The sequence below is a fragment of the Talpa europaea genome (assembly GCF_964194135.1).
Source record: "Talpa europaea genome assembly, chromosome: 14".
Lineage (NCBI taxonomy): Eukaryota > Metazoa > Chordata > Mammalia > Eulipotyphla > Talpidae > Talpa > Talpa europaea.
In genome coordinates, this window is record NC_140082.1 from 81,548,447 (window position 1) to 81,569,149 (window position 20,703).

The 20,703-nt window shown below is 48.2% G+C and overlaps 1 protein-coding gene across 1 annotated transcript in view; it reads left to right on the forward strand.

The window, feature by feature from the left end:
• The window catches only part of ADAMTS17 (ADAM metallopeptidase with thrombospondin type 1 motif 17), a gene marked incomplete at both ends in the record, with an annotated part of 237,322 nt that overhangs the window by 3,976 nt on the left and 212,643 nt on the right, over positions 1-20,703 (forward strand). The window contains one exon of the mRNA XM_084254463.1: positions 7,583-7,757. Coding sequence (XP_084110589.1) covers positions 7,583-7,757 — 175 coding nt within the window. The remainder of the gene's footprint in view (positions 1-7,582; positions 7,758-20,703) is intronic.

Genomic DNA, 20,703 nt, shown 5'->3' on the forward strand with positions numbered 1-20,703 from the left:
GCCTGACTGAGGGGGGAGGGGCTGCTTTCACACACACACACACACACACACACACACACACACACACACACGAGGGGTGGGGGTCCTCCCAGCGGGGTGGTCAGCCACACAGTGGCCATTCTTCCTTAGACGATACTAATGTGCTCTGGGGAGTCCACCCTCCAGCATCTGCCACCCTTGGCTGAGGCCATGGCCTGCCAGGGGTGCACTGTGAGGCATTGCGATCAGAGAGGATGCCCAGGAGCTTAGGATGCAGGGTGAGAAGCCTGCTGGGTCTCCAGGTTATCCCAGCAGAACTGTGGCCGCCCACTCTGGCACAGACCCCTAGCACAGGTGACTGTTCAGGTAGCATATCCTGTGTAGGTGTCTTCCTCACTGTTCGCCTGGGAGCTTTTGCAAGAACTCTCCCATCTGTCTGAAAAGGAAAGCGGTGTGGTCAAGATTAGAAGAGAGGGGGCTGAGGTCAGCTAGTCAACAAGCAGGTAGGGCTGAGGCTGGGAGAATTAGGGAGACCCCTGTGCTCAGGGAGGCAACCTGCACATAGGTGACTCCATGAAAATGGGCAGGTTTGGGAGGTTGCTGCCCTTTGGTGTTATCAAGCGCTTCCGATTGACTATAAAGCCACCTGCTTTTTAATATAGCATCACTTGATTGCATACAGCTGAGCTGGAAAGAGTCTGGCAAACATAATTTGGAGACCCATCAGAAGGGAATAAAGGACACTATATAATAATCAGTATCTTAATTCAGGTGTGGGGAAAGCACATCAATTGATTCATCAATATTGCTGAAGAATGTGTCATGTGCAGAGTGATGTATTTGGGAAATGCTAAGCTCATGATTAAAGCACTGTAGAAAGCAGCAGCTAAGCAAGTGTTAAGGTAAAGGAGGAAAATAAGCAGAAGGGGAAAGCGTGCAAAGTTCAGAGGCCAGGGGGAATTGCAGGGAGCACCTTGGATCAGTCCTAGGCCTCTGCCTCCTCTGGACACGGCCTCAGTGATGCTCCACACCCACCACCATCCCCCACAGGACAGGTAGGGGCACGTGACCCTGCCTCATTACCTACCTGGGGTAGGTTGTTACATTTCCCCATTTGAATTTCTATTTCACTAGCAACATTTTAAAAAAGAAAAATGTGTAAGCCAGGGTGACAAACTGAAGATGTCGAACTGAAGATGTTGTGGGCAGATTGCATTCTTGGAGCTGATTTTCTGAGCTCTGAAGTGCTGCAGCTGTCTGCCCTTGGGTGTATGTGACGGGAGATGTTTTTGCAGCCAATAGATTGGAGGGAGCCACTGGGAGGCTCTCATTAACCTTCCCGGCTTGCTCCCAGGCACAGCTGCATGGACACACTCTTGTTCCTTAGGAAATAGCGCCCTTGGGACCTTGAGTGAGTCGCCTCTGGCACCAGCCTCACAGGGGTGAATGGCCTGGGTCCTGTGTGAGTGCTGATGGAAGGAAAGGGGGTGAGGCCTGGGAAGCAGGTGGGGAGAGCCTGGCATATGAAGGCATTGAGACATGCTCTTCTCTTGTCCCCCCCCCAGGCCCCATCCAGACTTTCCAGTTGTAAATCAACCCATCAGCCAACACTGTTGACTAAATGAAGAGATGGTTACCACACACCTGCTGTGGGCCAGACCCTGTGGTAGGCTGCCGAGGGCCTCAGAGGGGAGACAAAGGAGGCCCTGTCTTAGAAGCTGAGTCTCAGGGGAACCCCCTGGGTGAATGAGGATAGAGAAGAGGAGGGTGGGGCCTTGAGATCGAGGGCTGTTAGAGCTGAAGGAGCCTCAGATTCTGGGAGGGAGGAGTGAGGGCAAACCCTCCAGGACCAGGTCTCCCTGCGCTAAGGGTCCCATAGTTGAGAGGGGGTGGGAGGTGAGCTGAACTGACAGGTGTGTGGGTTTCACCAGTGGGCGCCAGGCACCACCCTGAGACCTCTAGAAATTATCCTAGAGTAGGGTTCTGGGCCTTTGGCTAGCCTGAGTTCCCTGGAATTTCTAACAGGCTCCCAGGGGCTGCTGTTGCTGCTCAGGACCACACTGGGGGACAGGGGGTGGTCAGGTGGAATCTGCTGAGAGGTATCTGGGCACTCTGGCTATTGGCTGGCTGGGGAGAGACCCCGGTGACAGCAGCCTGTGGAGGGAAACCTTGCCTTGTGGGATGGAGAAGAAGGAAGATGACACGGGAGATTCTGGGGAGGGCCTGGTGTACCTTCAGGGTTTACAGTGATCGGGAAGGGGAGAAGCCTGCAGTGGCAGTGTCCACCTCGCAAGGGCAGAGCAGGCTTTGGATACAGGACAGGCAGGGTTGAGGCAGCAGCAGAGCGTTCAAAGAACCCTCCTTTGAAAGGAAGCTTCGGGATGGTTCTCTAGGGAAACCTCTAGGGAGGGTAACTTGGGACTCTGTAGAGGTTGGGGAGTCTCTTACCCTGTGCCAGTCTGGGACAGATGCCAGCCCCCCAAGTCAGCTCAGGCACCCAGAAGTCAGAGGGTGAGCAGGGAAGGACCAAAGGAAAACCAGGCTTGGATGGCTCCCTGGGGCCTGAATTCCAGTGCCATCAGGGTCAACAGTCATGTAACTTTGTCCCTCTGGACAGAGGAGTATTCATTTTGTGAGCATCCAGACAGATTTTCTTTGCATTATCTTTTTGAATATATAGATTTTTTTACATCATTTTTCATTTTTGTACAATGTATGCGTTTTCATCTTGGTTATCGTCCCCATAAAATTACCCCCCCTCCCCTGTTTTGATTCGATTCCTTTCTCCCCCGCCTGTAGTGTGTCTCTGGTTTATAGTTGCTTGTTGATTTTAATTTTTACTTTATTATAATTAGTCTTTTTCCTGATCCCTTATTTAGGTTTTCTAAATTCCTGCTATGAGTGAGGCCATCCGGTATTTTTCTTTTTCTTTCTGGCTTGCTTCCACTGAGCATGATCCCTTCCAGCTGAGATACCACCTTACACCAATGAGAATGGCACATATTAAAAAACTAGCAACAACAAATGTTGGCGAGGATGTGGAGAAAAAGGAACTCTCCTGCACTGCTGGTGGGAGTGCAAACTGGTCCAACCACTATGGAGAGCTGTGTGGAGATTCCTCAATCTGCTAAAGATGGAGTTTCCATATGATCCAGCAATCCCACTCCTAGGTATTTGCATTATCTTAACAGAGTTCTTGAAACCATGTTAAGAAGCTGTGCTAATGCTTCTAGGAGGCGGTAGAAAACCTCCAAGTCCTTCATAAAGTTTCCACCTTGCAAGGAGAGCTGGTCCTGCTTCAGGAGGTGGGGTGGGGTCAACTCTACCCCATTTGTAACACTCAAAGCAGAACAGAAACCTTCAGATCAAGTGCCCAGAATTAAGAGAACTGCAGGGAGACCCCCAGAACTGTTAGGGTATCAGGTTGTACCTGCCACATTTTATTTGACCCAAACTTCTCTTTAAGGATATCAAATCTTAGGAAACTTCGGATTTATCTTTAAAGAACCCCATTTCACTGAGGATTGGTGACTTTATTCTTTCAGACTAAGTGGCCTCAAGATTTTCAGTTGAGCCTGCCCATCAGCTTGTATTGTTTCGCAGGCGATGCTTGCAGGCCTCCAGCAGGGAGGCCTTGGAGGAGCAGTCCCTGCCTCTCACTTCACAGTGCAGGTGGTGACAGAGGATTCCTACAAACCCAAGCAGTAGTTGCTCAGCTCTTGGGCCCAGCAGTGGGCAGAAGGCCCAGGTTTGCCCAGGCATCCCCAGTCCAGGGCACCCCCAGACAGATGCAGCAAACAGGAGGTAGCCAGCAACTCCAGCACCTAGTTAAAGGCAAGGATCATGGTTCTCAACCCTGGCTGCTCATTGAAGCCTCCTAGTAAGCTTGTAAAAACACCAGGGCCATAGTTGCACCCCAGAGATCCTGACTCGGGCACAGCAGGAAGACCATTCTACTCTAGTCCTGTCCATTCCAGCTCATTCCAGTCCAATCTATTCCAGTCCAATCCACTCCCATTTTCTTGAGTAACTTAGGTCGCAGGCATTGGAAAATTAAAGAGAAGTTCTGATCCTGACTCAAAGAATAATCAGGTTGTAACAACGTGCCATAACAGTGGGTAGTGAAGTGCAACAGTCCAGAGGAGGGGGTTGTTTGGGGGGAGGGAGAGCACCAGGGAAAGATAAAGAGTTCTGACAAGTATTTGCCTTGGGCTGTGATTATGGGGGTGGGTGTTGGGGGTGCTTTTCAACAGCACTGGTAATATGATGACAGGATAAGTGTTAGAGCCAAGGAGTCTAGTGACAGACCCGGTGGGGAAGGCCTGCCCTCCTGCTGTCTCCCAAGGATGGGGGGCTGTATCCAGCCCTTTCCTGTGAAGTTGGGTCCCAACGGGGTCAACAGGTAGTCAGCCCAGTGGGCCGTCTGTCCATCTCTCACCAGCTTGCCATTTTCCTCCTCGATGGAGGGAAACCAGCAAATGGGAGTCTCAAAGATACCTGAAAGAAAACCACCCCCAGGGGCTAGGTTCTGCTGCGCGTATGTGTCTGTCCGCACAGGCCTTTTCCTCAAGGTGAGATTCTCCGTGTTGCATCACATTAGCACTGAGAAGTTTTTAGTATTTATCAATACAAACACCAAGCTGAGCAAGTAACTGGCCGAGGCCAGAGCATGGCAGGAGGCATCAGCCCATTGTCAGAGTGGGGTGTGATCCTCCAGGGAGGCCGGGGCTCATGCCATGCACTGAACCCTACCTGCTGCTTCACCCCCCACCATGATTCCCCTGATGGTTACTGAGGGGTCTGCCCAGAGGCTTGCTTTCCACAGAGCCCCCCTGGAGCCCTTCATGTCCCCCTCAGGCTCCCTCTGCCGACTCCTCTTCAAGGTATCACAGTGAACAAACTCCAGTTTGAACTTCAAAGGAGAGGGAAGAAAGCCGTGCATCCCTGCAGGTCACGCGCCACTTTCAGACAGTTTTATTTGGGCAATAAAATCTGAGTTGTTTTTGGCAGAAGTTCTAATGAAATGAGAACCTTGAGATCTGCTCAGAGCAGTAAGTGGGGACTCACCTTGTGATCTGGGGGCCCAGGGCTGTAGGCCATCTTATTGGTTGATCTGATTTTTTTTTCCAAGAGGCTCAGTATCGAGGTGTTCTCTCAATGTAGGGGGGTCTGAGAGCAGAGGAATTCTCTGCTGCGGTGGGGAGTGGTGCTTCTCAAAGTGTGGTCCCCAGACCAACAGCATCAGTATCGCTTGGGGACTTGTTAGAAAGACACTGACTGTTGTGCCAGCAGGCATGGGGCAGGGTCACTATGGATTTGGGCAGATGGATAAAAGAGAGTCCTGGAGTCCTCGATGGATTTTATAGGTTTTACCGCTCACCCAGGGAACCAGGTAACAGGCACTCCAGGCAGGGAGGCTGGCATACAGGGAGGCAGACCTGGGCTGCGCAGTGGAGTGCTGGGCAGCAGGCAACCAGGCCTCCCAGCCCCCCACGAATCTTTGCTCTTTCTCTGGGCTCTTTCTGGCGTTCTCTCCTAGTCTCAGCTCTGCAGTCACTTGTCCTCCTGTAGCCCTCCTCTATCTCTGAGTGATGCCACCCTTATATACCTGGCCTCTAGGCTGAGGCGTGCACACTTCCATATGCCCACACCATACTCCAGGTGTCTACAACAGGCCCGTGTGCCTGCGCCCACACTCCAAGTGCCTCCAGCATTAGCGCAATCAAGGCCACAGGTAATAATCACAGAGGCCAATGACATCAAAAGCCTGACCTATTTCATTTACCCTACAGGCACATTCTCAGGCCCCACCCAAGGCTTCCAGGTGATTTTGATGCAGTTAGAGAATCCTGACTTTTAGAAAGTAGTGTTGGGGGAGAAGAGAAGGCCTGTTTGTGCCAGGCTAGGGTGGATGTGCCTTGTGTGCTGAATTGAATCTCTGCAGGTGAAGGAGGCCCCCAGCACCATCCAGGAGGAGGGGCCGCCCCCTGCAGAGCTCCCTCACCAGCCCTGGCCAGTCCCTTGTTTTGTTGACTTATCAGGCAGCAGGTCTTCGGGGAAGAAGGGCAAAGAGTTTTGTTTTGTTTTTTTTTTAAGATTTATTTATTTATTTATACAAGCACTGGGTACAGTCAGAAGCGCGGGAGGGTGAGAGAATTCACCAGAGCCAGTGCGGGAGCAGAACAGGCAGACTGACGAAATACTGAGGGGAGCAGCGGGCGGCAGGAGAGGTCTGCGCGCCATGTAGGACCCTCCCTGGCGGCTGGGGATCGAACCGGCGCTGCAGAGGCTGCGGGCAGCTTCCCAGCCCAGCGTTCAACCATTGTGCCATCAGGGGAGGCCCCAAAGGGCAAATTGTTTTAATGCTGTCAGCATTGGTCCCCCATTGAAACAATCTCTGCATCACATGTATGTATTTTTAAATTAATATTTACCATATGAAAGGGTCAAATTAATCCTACTTCTTAAATTTTTTATTCAGTTTACAAGTTATGTTCTGTCCATAAGCTAGCAAGTTTTTACCCCTTTAAAGGGCACTTTGGCTAATACTTGGCCCCATTTAAATGTGATTAACTGCTTTTCGACCTTTAAAATTGCATTTAGAAATTGAACATAATTTCATTTCCATTTCTTTTGCTTATTATAAATACTTAAGTGATTCTGATAAACCTAACAACAGTCATATAAACATGGGCAATCTTAAGTTCTCTTACACTTTGTGATACTGGTTGTAAAACTAATAAGAATTTAAAACCCCAAGTCTAGATCTATGATGTACTTAGAATCACAAATCAAATCCATTGAATACTCTGCCATGTTCTCTTGGACATCATAAATCCTGAAAAAACAAAACAAAACAAAACATACAAATCCTATAGTAACACTAGTAATACTACGGTTCTGGCTGACCCCACCTCTCTAATCCGAAATATCCCAGGGGTAAGATACTGTTTCCCATAAAGAACAACATTTGTGGGCCTCCCTGGTGGCGCAAGGGGTTGAGTCTTTGCACTATCAAGCTATTGCCATCCACTGCAACATGAGTTTGATCCCCAGCCAGGGAGGTGACCCACGTGGTGCAGCAGACCTCTCCTGTCTCCCCACTGCTCCCCTCAGCTGTGTATTTCAGTAGATCCACCATTCTGTTCCCCACTGTGTCTCTGGTGAATCTTCTCACACACACCCCCACACGCCTCTGGCCTAAACCCCAGTTCTTATATGCATAAATACGTAAATCCTTAAAAAAAAAACAACAAAAATCATTCATTCTTTTGCCATTTGGAGGTTGTCTCCTAAAGTGGACTTTTGGGGGTGGTTTTAAATTTTTTTATTCAAAAAGAGTAACACATCTTTGACAGTGAAATTAGTAAGTGGGTGCTATTGCACTTAGCTCTGCACCTCTACCCCCACCACCCCCAAACCCAACTGCTGTTGGGATATTTCAAGTCACACAAAAGCTTGTTCTTAGGCTCAGAAAATGGAAGCCACCTGCCCAGGAGAAGCAGGGCCACGGGAACCAGGCCATCGTCAGTGGTCTTGCTGCCCCTGGTTGTTGGGGTCATGGGTGTGTGTGACCAATTCCCTTTCTCTTTTTTCCGGGCAGGTTGGCCTCATCCAACTTGGGCAGGAGGAGGTGCTCATCCAGCCCCTCAACAATTCCAGGAGCCCGCTTGGTGGACGAGAGCATCTCATCAGGCGCAGATGGTCCTTGGCGCCCAGCCCCACTGCCACCACAGACGAGGCCCAGACTCCTGGGCAGCCCTGCAAGGTTCTGACAGGTGAGCCTGAGAGATGGCATGACCCACTCCCAGCACCATCTCATGTCCCTGAGCCACACACACTGGTGTGTCCCCCGAATGCATTGACGTCATGCGAACAGGAACTTACCTCTCCCTGTATTTTGAAAGTTGGATTTTATTGTCCCTAAGGCCACTTCCTTTTCCTGTCTGTGTGCAGTAAGTCTGCACTTAACATCATTGATAGGTTCTTGGAAACTGCGACTTTAAGCAAAATGATGCAGAATGAAAGCTGGTCCTCAAAATTCAACGTTGGCTGGGATTTTGTTTTTCTCATTAACGTTATAATGAAATGATGTGATCAGAAACAAGTTGAGGCCTGAAAAATCTCAGTGGCCTATTTATCAAAGCCCAAGTTGGTGGCAGAGCTAAGATGAGAATTCCTTCCCTGGCTTCCCGGCCAGAGCTTGCTTTTCTAATACAGAGGCCTCAGTCCAGGCTACACTTTTGAGAGTTGCCTGTGGCCCTTGGGCCAGCAGTGTCAGCTGGAAACCTGTTAGAACTACATGTTGTTTTCAGCCCTGACCTCCTGAGTCTGAAGTAGTAGCTTCACCTGCCGGGAGGGGGATTCCAGTGCTGGATGTGAGAACCATGTGGTAGGAAACACCATGCACAGTTGCACCCAGTATCCTCATCTGTCTGGTCTGGTGTGACCCGGGTGTCACTGTTCTTAAAGTTGACTCTAATAAGCCGCTTGACGTGAAAACCCATGATTCTTAGGTTCTGTGCTGTAGCGCCAGCAAGGCACAGGGCAGGTTCTCTGTGATCCAGGCAGACAGGTAAAGGAGAGTCCTGGAGCCCTCAGTGGCTTTTTCAGGCTTTTATTGAGCTTTTTACTCCATTTGTAGTACGGCAGGCAGAGGGGCTAGAAGGCCTCCCAGCCTTCGGTGAGTCCTCACTCTTTCTGGGTTCTCTGGCATTTCCCTAACAGTCTCTTCTCGGCTCTCTCTGCTTCTGCTGCCGATGCTGTTTCCTCTAGCGTCCGCATGATGCTGCCCTCATAAGCCCAGTCTCTCAGCCCAGGTGCGCCCTCTTACACGTGCCCACACCCTACTCCGGGTGTCCGCCATCAGGCATGTGTGCAGGCCCACAGGTGTCCATCATCAATACTAATGGCGGGAGGGCGGAAAATCCTGATAAAGTTTCATTTCCCGTACATGTGCCTCTTACCCAAGCAACTTGTGCATGATCTGTCAGGTGGTGACAGTTGTGTACCTGCCTTTGAGTGCCCCTCCATGGAGGTGGATAATCTGTGAGCACCCAGGGGACCTTTCTTCTGGGGAGAGCCTGGGGCCCCAACTCTGACCTTTGGGAGTTGTGCTTTTGTAGTTTAAAGACTTGTCTTTGTATAAAAATATAGTGTGTCTTGGTTTCATTTTTACAGACCTTGGAAATAAACTATGTGACTCCTCCTGAATAGCTTTGTTGTTTATCTTCGAGCCCTGCAGCGCAGCTCAGGGGTTACATGCACAACTATCCAGGTGGCCCCCTTCTTTAGCCTGGTCCGCAGAGAGGTATTGGAGGGGACTTGCCTGGGTTAAGGCTGTCTCTGAAATACCAGGAGAGCTCCGAGTGCTACATGGAGAGAATGCCACCAGGCAGTAGAGTTTTGCTCTGTTTCTTCCTGCATAAGCAGGGAAGATAAACATCGGTCCAAAATTGCTGCTAACTGAATAGTCTTGAATAGGAAGCTGGAGTTTAGGTAGGTCTGAGGTTGGTTGTGTGTTGGGGCTTGATGTCGGCTATTCTGGTCCTATCTAGGTCATTCTTACTGGACCATTTTTTCTTTATCTGCTTTCAAAGAACAATTAACCCTTGAACAATATAAGAGTTAGGAGTACCTTATCTGCCTCTCTATTGAAAATTCATGTATGACTTTAGTAGTCCCCCCAAATTTTACTAATACTAGCCTGCTGTTAACTGGAAACCTTATGGTAACAGCAATAGTCAATGAACACGTATTTTGTATGTTATATGTGTTATCTACTGTCTTCTTCCAATGAAGTCGGCTAGAAAAGACAAAATACTATGAAGGACATCACAAAGAAGAGAAAATGTATTTACAACACTGGACTGTCCTGATTGATACCCTTCTTTATGTTTGCATCATCATGATACAAGGGTGTTAGTGCATCCACACAGTTAAAGCCTGTGTTGGTCAAGAGTTAGCTGTAAATGACTTTCGGTCACTCTAAATATGTGTGTTTTTTTTTTTGTTTTTTTTTTTAAAGATTTATTTATTATTTATACAAGCACTGGGTACAGTCAGAAGTGCGGGAGGGTGAGAGAATTCACCAGAGCCAGAGAGGGTTGCAGAGCAGGCAGAAGGACTGAAGTACACTGCTGAGGGGAGCAGCGGGCGGCAGGAGAGGTCTGCGCGCCATGTGGGACCCTCCTCTGGTGGCTGGGGAGCAGCCGGGGATCGAACCGGCGCTGCAGAGGCCGCGGGCAGCTTCGAAACCCAGCGCTCAACCGCTGCGCCACTGGGGAGGCCCTAAATATGTGTGTTTTTTGCAGCTGATTCACATATATTGGTTCAGAGGCAGGCGGATTACTCTTAGGCAGTGGTTCTCAAGACAGGCTCTTCATGGCAGTCCCTCTAGAGAGCTGACTTAACTGGTTTTGGGCACAACCTGGGCTTCTGACAATTGAACACCACCCTGCCCCCACTACCGCCCCGAGATGGTACTAATGTTTAGGGATTTGAAACATGAGTAATAGTCCCACAAGCCATCAGAAGTGGGTTTTCTCAGGTGAGAACCACCAAATTGTGTGGTGCGGACCACACAATGAAATCCATGGGCAAATATGTTTTATTCGCCTCTCCCTTTGCCCCATCCAGCGCTCATCTACTGCTAGGCAATGACCAGAAACCCAGCAGACCTGTGCGTGGCACTGCGGAATGTTTGTCTAATTACCAGCTGCCATCCTCTCAAGCCGTGATATCAAGAACTGCTGACAAAATGATAAATCATGCTTGTCTTTGCATTTTTGTCCCTGAGGCCAGTTTTGAGGTTTCAATAGACTGTTCAGCCTTTAATGATGGAAATAAAATGAACAAAGCCAGGGTGGGGAGAATGTCATGGAAACCACGCTAAAAGAAGAGCAGCTATACCTGGTTGCAGAGAAAAATTTCTGAATTTGTTTAAAAAATAGTCTCCCCTTCCCTGCCTCCAAATCTCACATCTCTGCTGTGTGGGAGCAGGGGTATATTCAAGGTGGTGCTGGCTTAGACCATGCTCTGGGTTGGCATAGGAAGAGTGTGTTTCCCTACTGGTTGTTCTTGCCTCCTGTGAAATTCTTAGTAAACTTGGATGTTGTGTTGAGAATGACAAGAGCTCTTCTAATAGACTGGGTGATGACATAGTTAAGCACTATCTAGTTGGAATTAACTTTCAAACATTGGTAGCTTGGGAACTGGGGAAGTTAACTTACTGGGCTACCAGCAAAATGCATTCTTTAAGTTTCTTAGAAAGATTAACCAGATTAATCCTGGATTTCCCATGGGGACATATTCTTTATGGTGTCATTATGCCGTCTTGTTGATCTTATGTTTCTCTGACCTTGGACGTGGGCTGGGAATAGCCAGCTGGTTCATGCAGGTATTCATGAAACATTCAGTTTACCTGAAAACTGAGTCCAGGTAAGCTGCCATGTTCTCCAGTGTTCTTTACCTGGGCAGGGTTAGTGGGTAAAGAGTTTGACACAGTTAATACCACCTGGGAAGAGCCACTGCCTTCTCTTGGATTCTACTGAGGTTACATTTCTAGCCTTTCTAGTCTCCAAAGCTCCTGAAGAAAGGACAGGCTGATCCTATTTTCTTTATAACTCTTTACTTTTAGGACCTTATAAATTGATTCATAAAATATCCCTCCAGGTTGGAACTTGGCATGAAAACATGGAGACTGTGAGCCCCTTTTTTTAGTGAGAACATGAATTTTTGAAGGTTTTTTGGCTATACTCAATAACTGAAATGTTGCTTTGGATATTTTTAAATTTTCCTCAATTTTGAAGTGGCTATTTTGACTTCAGAACGTTTTGTCTGTCTTTGGTAATTGTCTCTGTTCAGCTTCAATTTAGAATCTTCCATTAGCATTTTCATGGTCTTTAATAAAACTTTGAATCTCTGTCTCGCCTTCACCGGGGTGGTGGTAACACTCAGATGGGAGCGGGAGATGGCAAAATATTAAACGAATTTGCTGGAAGACTGTTGAGTGGGAATCTTATGGTCCATTAAGTGGTGATGGGCTCAACAGAACATACATGTGCCTGCCAGCAGTGGTGCCTGCGAAGACATCTATTGATATGTCTACTATAAGTTCGTAAATTGTTACGATGCAAAGTCACACGTATTATTTTTGTCTGCTTGAGTTATTTGTCTTAATAAGAGGTATATTAAAAACCTTTTTGTTGTTTGTCCAGTTTCTTCTGTCTCTTTCATCTTCTATCTCAAAAGCCTGTCATCTTCTTGAGCTCGGGCTCCCCATCTCCGGTAGGGGGTGGGGGTGCTATCCCCTAACTTGTTGCTTCTGAACCAAACCCTTGTCTAATGATACCTCCCATCTGATACCAGTGCTTGGATCCAATTTTTCTCCCATGGAGCCATTCAGACTCAAGTAACTATAGCTCACCCAGAATAATGTGGGGATTAGGCACACCAATCCCTGCACAGTGAAAAATCCAAGTATAGACTCCCCAAAAACTTAACTCTGAAGATTCTTTGGCCTGCTGTTGATGGAAAGCCTTACTCCTAACACAGTTAATCAACACATAGTTTACATGCAGTATCCTCTCTCCTTACAGTAACATAAGTTAGAGAAAAGAAAATGTTAGGGAGGAAATCCTAAGGTAAGTGCATTTACAGTGCTGGGCTTTGTTCATCGATGATGTAAGTTGTATGTCTTCTAAGATCCATGTATGAGTGAACCCACACAGTCAAACCCAGGCTGTCCAGGCGGTGCCTGTGTTTGCTCTCTTATCCTTTCCCGCTTTACGTTAGTCCCTCGTCCTTTCTGTTAGCTTCTTGTTTGCTATCCCCATTCTCCAGATTCACCAACTGATAGCATTTCCCCCTAGTTGCTTCCTCTCTTCTGGCCCACTCCCCACCCCCACATTGCTCTCCCCTGCAGTCTGCTCCCCTTCCACACACTCACACACTTTTTTCCAAACCACTCAAAAGGAGTTTGCAGTCATCATGACCCTTTATCAGAAATACTTTATATTTCCTAAAATTCTTATCAATCATCATATATTTATCAAACTGCAGATAGGAAAGATTGACACAATACAAATCACACTATTCATATTTAAATTTTGGCAGTAGTCCCAATAATGTCTTTTAGAACTTTCTTCTGTTAATGCGGAATCCAATCTGTAATCAGTCGTTACTTTTGGTTGTCACATCACCTTCCTCTCCTCCAGCCTGGGTCGGTTCTGAGCTTTTGTCTTCCCTGAGCTTCACATTGCTCCAGTGATTTGAGAACAGTCTAGTCATTCTGTGGAGATCTCTGTACTTGGTTTCTGCCTCACATCTCTGCACGATCACATTCAGATTGTGCATTTTGGGCAGGAATGACACCAAATGACGTAGTGTTCTTTTAGGTGAATCTTATTATCAGGAGTCACTGCTGCCAGTTTGTTCCCTTTGGGGGAATGTCAGCTTTTATGACTTGGCTCCAGGTGTGTTTCTAGATTAATCTCCTATAAAGGTATTATCTTTCCATAGGTAATTAGCGAGTAATTTGTGAGTATTTGGAGACTATGTTAATATCCTAGGTTTCATCATACTTTCACTGTCTTGGCATCTCTCTTTTTTTTTTTTTTAAGATTTATTTATTTATTTATTTATTTATATATACAAGCACTGGGTACAGTCAGAAGCATGGGAGGGTGAGAGAATTCACCAGAGCCAGAGCAGGGAACAGAACAGGCAGACTGACGAAGAAATACACTGCTGAGGGGAGCAGCGGGCGGCAGGAGAGGTCTGCACACCACGTGGGACCCTCACCTGGTGGCCGGGGATCGAATCAGCACTGCAGAGGCCGCGGGCAGCTTCACAGCCCAGCACTCAACCACTGCGCCACCGGCATCTCTTGATTCTTGGCAGACTCGGTTGTTATTGTGGTGACTTTAAAATGATGTTTTATACATTCGCTTACAAGTTTGGAGGTCAGCAGTCTGAAGTCAGTTTCTCTGGGCTAAAATCAAGGTGTCAGCAGGCCTCGTTCCTCTTTGAGACTCTAGGAAAGAACCCATTTCCTGGCCTTTTCCAGCTTCCAGAGGCCACCACCTGTATTCCTCGGCTCCTCGCCCCTTCCTCTGCCCGCAAAGCCAGTGGCAGGCAGTGGTGTCCCACCCATGCTGTATTACTCGGACAGTGTCCTTTGGAGTCAGATCTCTGTCTCCCTCCTATGAGAACACGTGATAACATCAGGCCCACCTGGATCATCTCCCCATCTCAAAATCCTCAGCCTTATCACATCTGCAAAGCCCCCTTTGCCATGTAAGTGAGCATATTCTTGGGCCCAGGGATGAGGACCTGACATCTTTGGGGGCCCAGGACTCAACCAATCACATTCATAAATGTTTCTCCTGTAAGTCTCAGCTTTATAATCATTTACTGTTTCTTTGCTTCCCTTTCCACACCCCCATTTTCCACTTATCTTTTGGACATGTTCTCTGTGTTCTGAAAACACAGAAAAGCCACCTCATAGGGCAAGCTCTTTGGGCCTCTTCTTGAATATTCCTTGATTGAGAAGAACCTAAAACTTGAACATTGAGATGAAAGGAAAATTGTTCTATGGTCGTGTTGTGCGTGTGTCTGAATCCTTTTTCCCACATGCAGTTCCACCGAGCAGTAGAATTGGAAGAGAAGTAGTGTTGTCTTTCTCCAGTTCTCTCCTGTGCTGTTATGCAACACTCACCGCCCACTTCAGTAACTCAGCGCAGAGAAGGCCTCCAGCTTCAATAGGAAAATCTGCCTGGGGCTGCAGACGGATCAAGAATGCAGAGTTTATTATTTAAAGTGCACGCTGGCTGGGGCTGTCCAGGTGGCTCAAGGAAGCTCCTGGGAGCCGGTCCAGCCTAGAGGCCAGCAGAGGGAACTGGCCCCCGAAGGTGCAGGCCAGGAGGCTGAGTGAGCAGGGGCCGGGGCGCTGACTTGGTGTTCCAGGGGCAGTGGGGGTGGAGAGCCCCTGCCAACTCCTGCAGAAGTGTCTGATTTTTGAATCAGCAGCGTTCTTGTTCCCTCCAAGGGAGAGAGTGGGAGAGAAAGTGTGACTGAGCGAAGGAGCACGCCGGCTTCTGTCCCAGCAGGAGGACTCAGGCCAGGAAGTCCGACACCGGGGAAGGGAAGGGGAACAGACACCCTGTTTGGAGGGACTGTTAGGTCTTAGGTTGTATTTTTTCCTCCGCTGCAGACAGGTCTAGCCTTTTCAGCAAGCTCATTTCTCATTGGAAAAGCCCATCAAAAAAAAAAAAAAAAAAAAAAAAAACAGTCTCATCAGGACATCTGCTGCCCAGTTTTCTTGGGCATTTTCCAGCCACGAATGCAGTGGGTTCATTTTGCATGGCCTTCTTTCAAAGCAACGGGCAAATTCTTGTGCACGACCAGACAGGGAATTCGCTGGCTGGAACTGGTGTGGGGTTGCACAGACTGCCTGTGGGCAGCAGGAGCTTGTACCTTTCTCAATCCATTAGCAAGTCATAGATCAAACTCCTGTCACTGGCTTTGGACAGAGCTGGACAGTGAACCATAGGGGAAAAGCCCAATAAAGCCGGGAGTGTTCCTGCCCAGTTGAGCAGAAAATATCAGGCCTCACTGGTGGTCGGCTGTGATGGTGGCGGATGCGACCTGGGTCCAGCTGGGGAGGGTCTGAGCCCCAGGGTGGGGACACAGGCCTTGCCAAGTCTGAGGTGGGTGTCAATGCCACACCCCCCGCTTAGAGGCCCTCAGGGCTGGGGGAGGGGAGAGGGACTTTTCTTTTCTCTAGGCAGAGGGCCATCATTTAGAGAAGAACTTACAAACCAGGCGTCCTTCGATCCCTTAGGAAGCCCATGCTTGTCCTTCCGGCCCTGGCAAAGGGAATGTGCCTTCTTTATGTCAACATTTAAAGAAGCACAACTCCCTGCCGCCCCTCCCGCCCACCCCCACTGCCATGGCCAACTGCTGCTTTTCTTGCTCTGCTTTGGGGGGGGGGGGTTCTGATTCCCCTCCACCGTCTCTCGTCTCTTGACCTTCCCCTGCACAATGGTGCCTTTTCCTGGATGGTCCTTGGGGAGCTGAGAGTCTGGTTTCAGGCCTGCTCTGTTCCAGAGGGGGGTCGTCTGAGTCACATGTGGGCTGTGGGTTCCCTTCTGTGCAGCAGTTAATCATCTTCTTGGTGTGGAGCGTTCAGAGCAGCACAGAGGCCGAGGCCCTCAATTAATTTCTGTCAGGGGCCTTGTCAGCTCTCCTCTGAGTTTGAAAAACTGCCTCCTTCAGTGGAAATATGCGTGTCCCAGTGACGGGGGGGGGGGGGCATCCTGGCTGTTCTAGGGGGTGAGCATTGGTGTCCCCAAACCCCAAAGGAGGCATTGTCGCCCCTCAAATGTTATCCACCCCAAATCTCCCTTGATTTCCTCCGTGAAGGCCTCCCTGAACCTGCCCCTGGAAGGTGCAGACAGAGAGTTTTCTCATTGGTGGCCAAAGCTTTGAGGAATAGCATGAAAACCTGAATTCTTTCCCCAATTTTAATTGTCACGCTACCTTGTGAAGCATTTAGAAGTTGTGAGGGTCCCTGTGAAGATGCCCTAAGTACCATTTCCTCTCCCTCTGTGTTCACCACGTCCCTGAGTTCTGGGCCCTGATGTGCCGCCATGATAGTTGTGGGGCGCACAGAGAAAGAGCTCCCAGAAGTGGACAGACATGTGAGGGCTGGAGAAGGTGCATCCAAGGTGGGCTGGGGGCTCTGAGAGGGTGGGGAAGGGGCGTGGGAATGCTTGCCAGGGTGAAGTCTGGGCTTGGCCTTGATCACTGCTGAGCTTCAGAGGATCTGCAAGGAAAATGATTCCAGAGAAGGGGGGTGGCTTGTGTTCTCGGCACACAGTCAACGTGCCTCATGTTCGTCAGACCTGGAAACCTCTCGCAGCCCATGGGAATGGTCTTGGGACACAGGGCAGTGCCTTTGGATCTTAGCGTCAGACAGGCCTGAACTTGAGGCCTAGCTCAGAAGGCATGCATGCTGCCTGGCCTTTACTACACATGTCCCTACCTCCAGAACCTTGTGTCCTTGTGAGACTGCTGTGGGGACTCCATCCTGGAGCTGAATACAACCATGGTCACCAGCAGGGGACTGTGGGACAGATCTGTTGCCATGCAGCCTCCAGCCATGGCAGAATATGGGGGCACATGATTCAAAAGTTGCTTTCTTTGAGATATGTGTGTTGTAAAAAATCAGAGTTCCCTAGCAAAATGCCCTGCCTGTAGCAGGGGCCAGATCCTTGCTAGACTCGGGACACAGAGACTTGGGAGAAACAAGAATGGAGGGGACCAGTAGCCCGGCCCTGAGTCCAGGGTCGTTTTCTTGCCTCATCGGACCAGGGTGTGGATGCCTATCATGTGTGCCCAGGTAGATGCGACCTGCCCCAGTATTTTGGGGTGGCCTGTCCTGCCGCTGGTCAAGCTGGACTGTCCAGTGGAGAAAGCAAGCTGGGCGGGGATGCCAGAGCAAAGTTGGACTGCAAAGCCCAGGATTCTGTTTTCTTTTCCCATGACTGTTTTTTTCATGGTTCCAATGCTTGACAGTACAGACTTCTTGAAGATATTCCAGTTTCAACCATATTAAAGAGTAGTTACTTGGAGTTCTGATCCACCAGTAACTACCTAAAAAGGGAAAGCAGTTAGCAACAGCAAAAAAAAAAAAAAAAAAAAAAAACCAGAAGGGAACTGTTCAAAGGGCAGTAAGAATATAACTGATTTCATTCCCACCGGCATGAACGTCAAGGGCTCTCCCTCAGGAGGAACTCTGGCCAGCGTGGGAACCACGGATGGCTGGGGCCACTCACCTTTCTCCCAGGGGTTCTGAGATTTCCTGCTGTCATCTAAGCCTCTCCCCTTCCAGTTGTCTGTGACAAGCTCGGTGAGCAGCTTGTGTTCCAGACAACTGAACATTGTGTCTGGCTGCCAGAGAAAATAAAATGTTTTATAATAACTTTTTGACAAGGGTCTACTATAAAACATTTGGGTGTGTGTGTGTGTGTGTGTGTGTGTGTGTGTGTGTGTGTGGATTGTTTGTATGTTGGGGGAAAAGCAGAGATTGTTCTCCTCTCGGAGTGGGATGTCTTCAGTCATAGATGTCTCTGAAACATTGCTTAAAAAGAAAGGTTGCAGAGTGAAACAAGTTTTAAAGCAAGCACATGAACTTCGGATTTGAAGGAAATCTGGAGTGGATCCTTCTGGAGAGGGGAGAAGTTTTTGATTCAGCTTCTCAGAATGTGCTTGTGGATGCATTCTGTATTTTCCATAAAAAAAAAAAAAGACTAATTTTTTGGTCCCGATCGGATCTGATGATTGGACTCTTAGATGGACACACATAGCCGTGGGGGAGGCTGTGTCCCAGGTGTGGTTACGCCTGTCTGGGTGCCAAGGGTGCTCACCCTGGGGTGCTGTTCCTTGGGCATATGGGGGGCATTAGACACACCTGGCACTGGGCCAGGCATATTACATCCTTTATCTCTTTTTATCCTTTTCTAAATGCTCAGCTGTTTCCATCACTGTAAAACTGCAAGTTCCCCATACAGCTGAGTAAATAGAAAGGACCATTTAGGGACCAGAGGCAGGAGGCATGCATGCTGCCTGGCCTTCTGAAGCGACTCTGTTGCTTTCTCTCATCATCTCATGGCCCTAGCCTTCTCTTTTGACTTAAATCTCAGGCTGGTCGTCCTGACAGCAGGAAGAAAGCCCTTGGTAGCCTTAGCTACTGTGGTCCTGAGTCCCCCTGAACTTGGTCATGTCAGACATCATAGAAAATCTTGCGTGGTCCTGCTTGGGTCATGCCCATTCCTGGACACTCTGTTCTGTCCATATAACATGGTCAGGATGCAGCACAATGGTGTGGCTGGTGACTGAAGCCCCTTTGTTTTTGTGTGGTCCCCAAAAACATTCTCTTGTAACATGCTGCTCAGTCTGTTGATATTGTCCCTTCTTCGCCTTCTTTAGTCTTCCTAGGGCGGTGGAGGAAAGAAGTCATGTTCACGCTCGGGGCTCTGCCTAGTGAAGACCAGCTAGGCCTTTGGGTCTGTGTCATTGTAGGGTACCCAGATACACAAGTCTATCTGGGCTCAAGGAATATAGGTGGGTGCTTTAGGCTTTGGAAACATGGCAGGGCATATGAGTTTCTACTTTGTTTATCATGGGAAAAACCCAACAAATTACTGCATTTATTTCTGTATCAATTACTATTGTTGTGTCACAAATTTCTCCAAAGCTTAGTGACTGATAAATAATTTAAAAAAGAAAAGTGAAAATGGAGTCGTACCAAGTATGGGTAGAAACCAGAGTGGGGATGTTGTTGAAAGTGCCCACGTTCATCACTGGTTGAAGATGATACCATTTTCTTCCAAGCGAGATCAGTCAGAATTGAAATTTGACCGATACAGCATTGGACAAACTTTCCACCCATCAAAACTGCACTGACTGAAACCCTCATTTACATAAACCGGACCTGAGTGGGGACTAGCCCTACTGTCTATAGAAGCAGCTTAGAAGGACAGCTGTCAGAGGACACAGCCCTCATCTTCTTGGGTCTGTGTCCCTGGAGTGTGGACCTGGAGCCCCACATGCGCATTTGCTATAGTGTTTGAGCTGTAGTAACTGTTCCAGGTTTGAGCTTTTCATTCTACAGCTTGCCACAGCTGTTTTAATATGCTCACAGTTTCTGTGGGTCAGTAATTCAGACAGGCCATAGTGGAAGTAGCTTGCTTTGCTGCACAGTCCCTGAGCTTCACCTGGAAAGACTTGAAGTCTGGGCTGAAGTGATGTGGAAACCTCCTTACTCACATGTCTGGCACTGGGGGTGAATTAGTCGCAGCTAGAACTACCAAGTGGAACATTTATGTGTGGCCTCTGCAATTTGGCCTCCTCACATTCTGGTGGTAGTCATATTTCTTGCATGACTGCTCAGGGCCCAAAGCATATAAGTCCCAGCAACTCTGTTAGGATTAATCTCTGAAATCACTTCAGCCCCACTCTATTGGCTGAAGCAGTCTTGAGCCACACAGATTGACGAGGAGGGGAGATAGACCCCCCTGCATCTTAATGTTAAAGAATTTAGAGACCTCATTCAGAACCATCATACACCTGTGGGTAGGTGACCCTCATGATGAGGCTCCCATTCCATTGTGTATGTGTTTGGGGGTTGGGGAGGGACAACATAAGCAGAAGTGAGCATGTCACCCCTAAAGTTTCCTTGATCCCCTTTATAACCTTTTCCTCTACCCCTCCTTGTACTTCCCTTTCTCAGTAACTGCCAATCTGCTTTCTGTCATTAGATCGCTGTGCATTTTTTAGAGATTTCTATATAGAGGGTAATACAGTGTACAGGCTATACACTCATTTGCCCAGCTTCTTTTATTCTTCATAGTTATTTTGAGATACAGCCAAGATCTTGTTTGTATCCATAGTTTATTACTTCTTATTATTGAGTCATCTCCTATTACATGAATAATTTGGTTTATTTTATCTGTTCACCTATTGATCGGTGTTTGGGTTATTTCCATTTGGGGTATAACAAAGTGACTATCAATATTTATGTACATGCTTGTTTAATGGACTTTAGAAATTTATGGATAAATATTTAGTTGCAGAGTGGCTGGATTATTAAGTGGTATTTTACTAAAAAAAAAAAAAACCAAAAAACAAAAATAAAAACAAAAACCTGCCAAGGTGTAT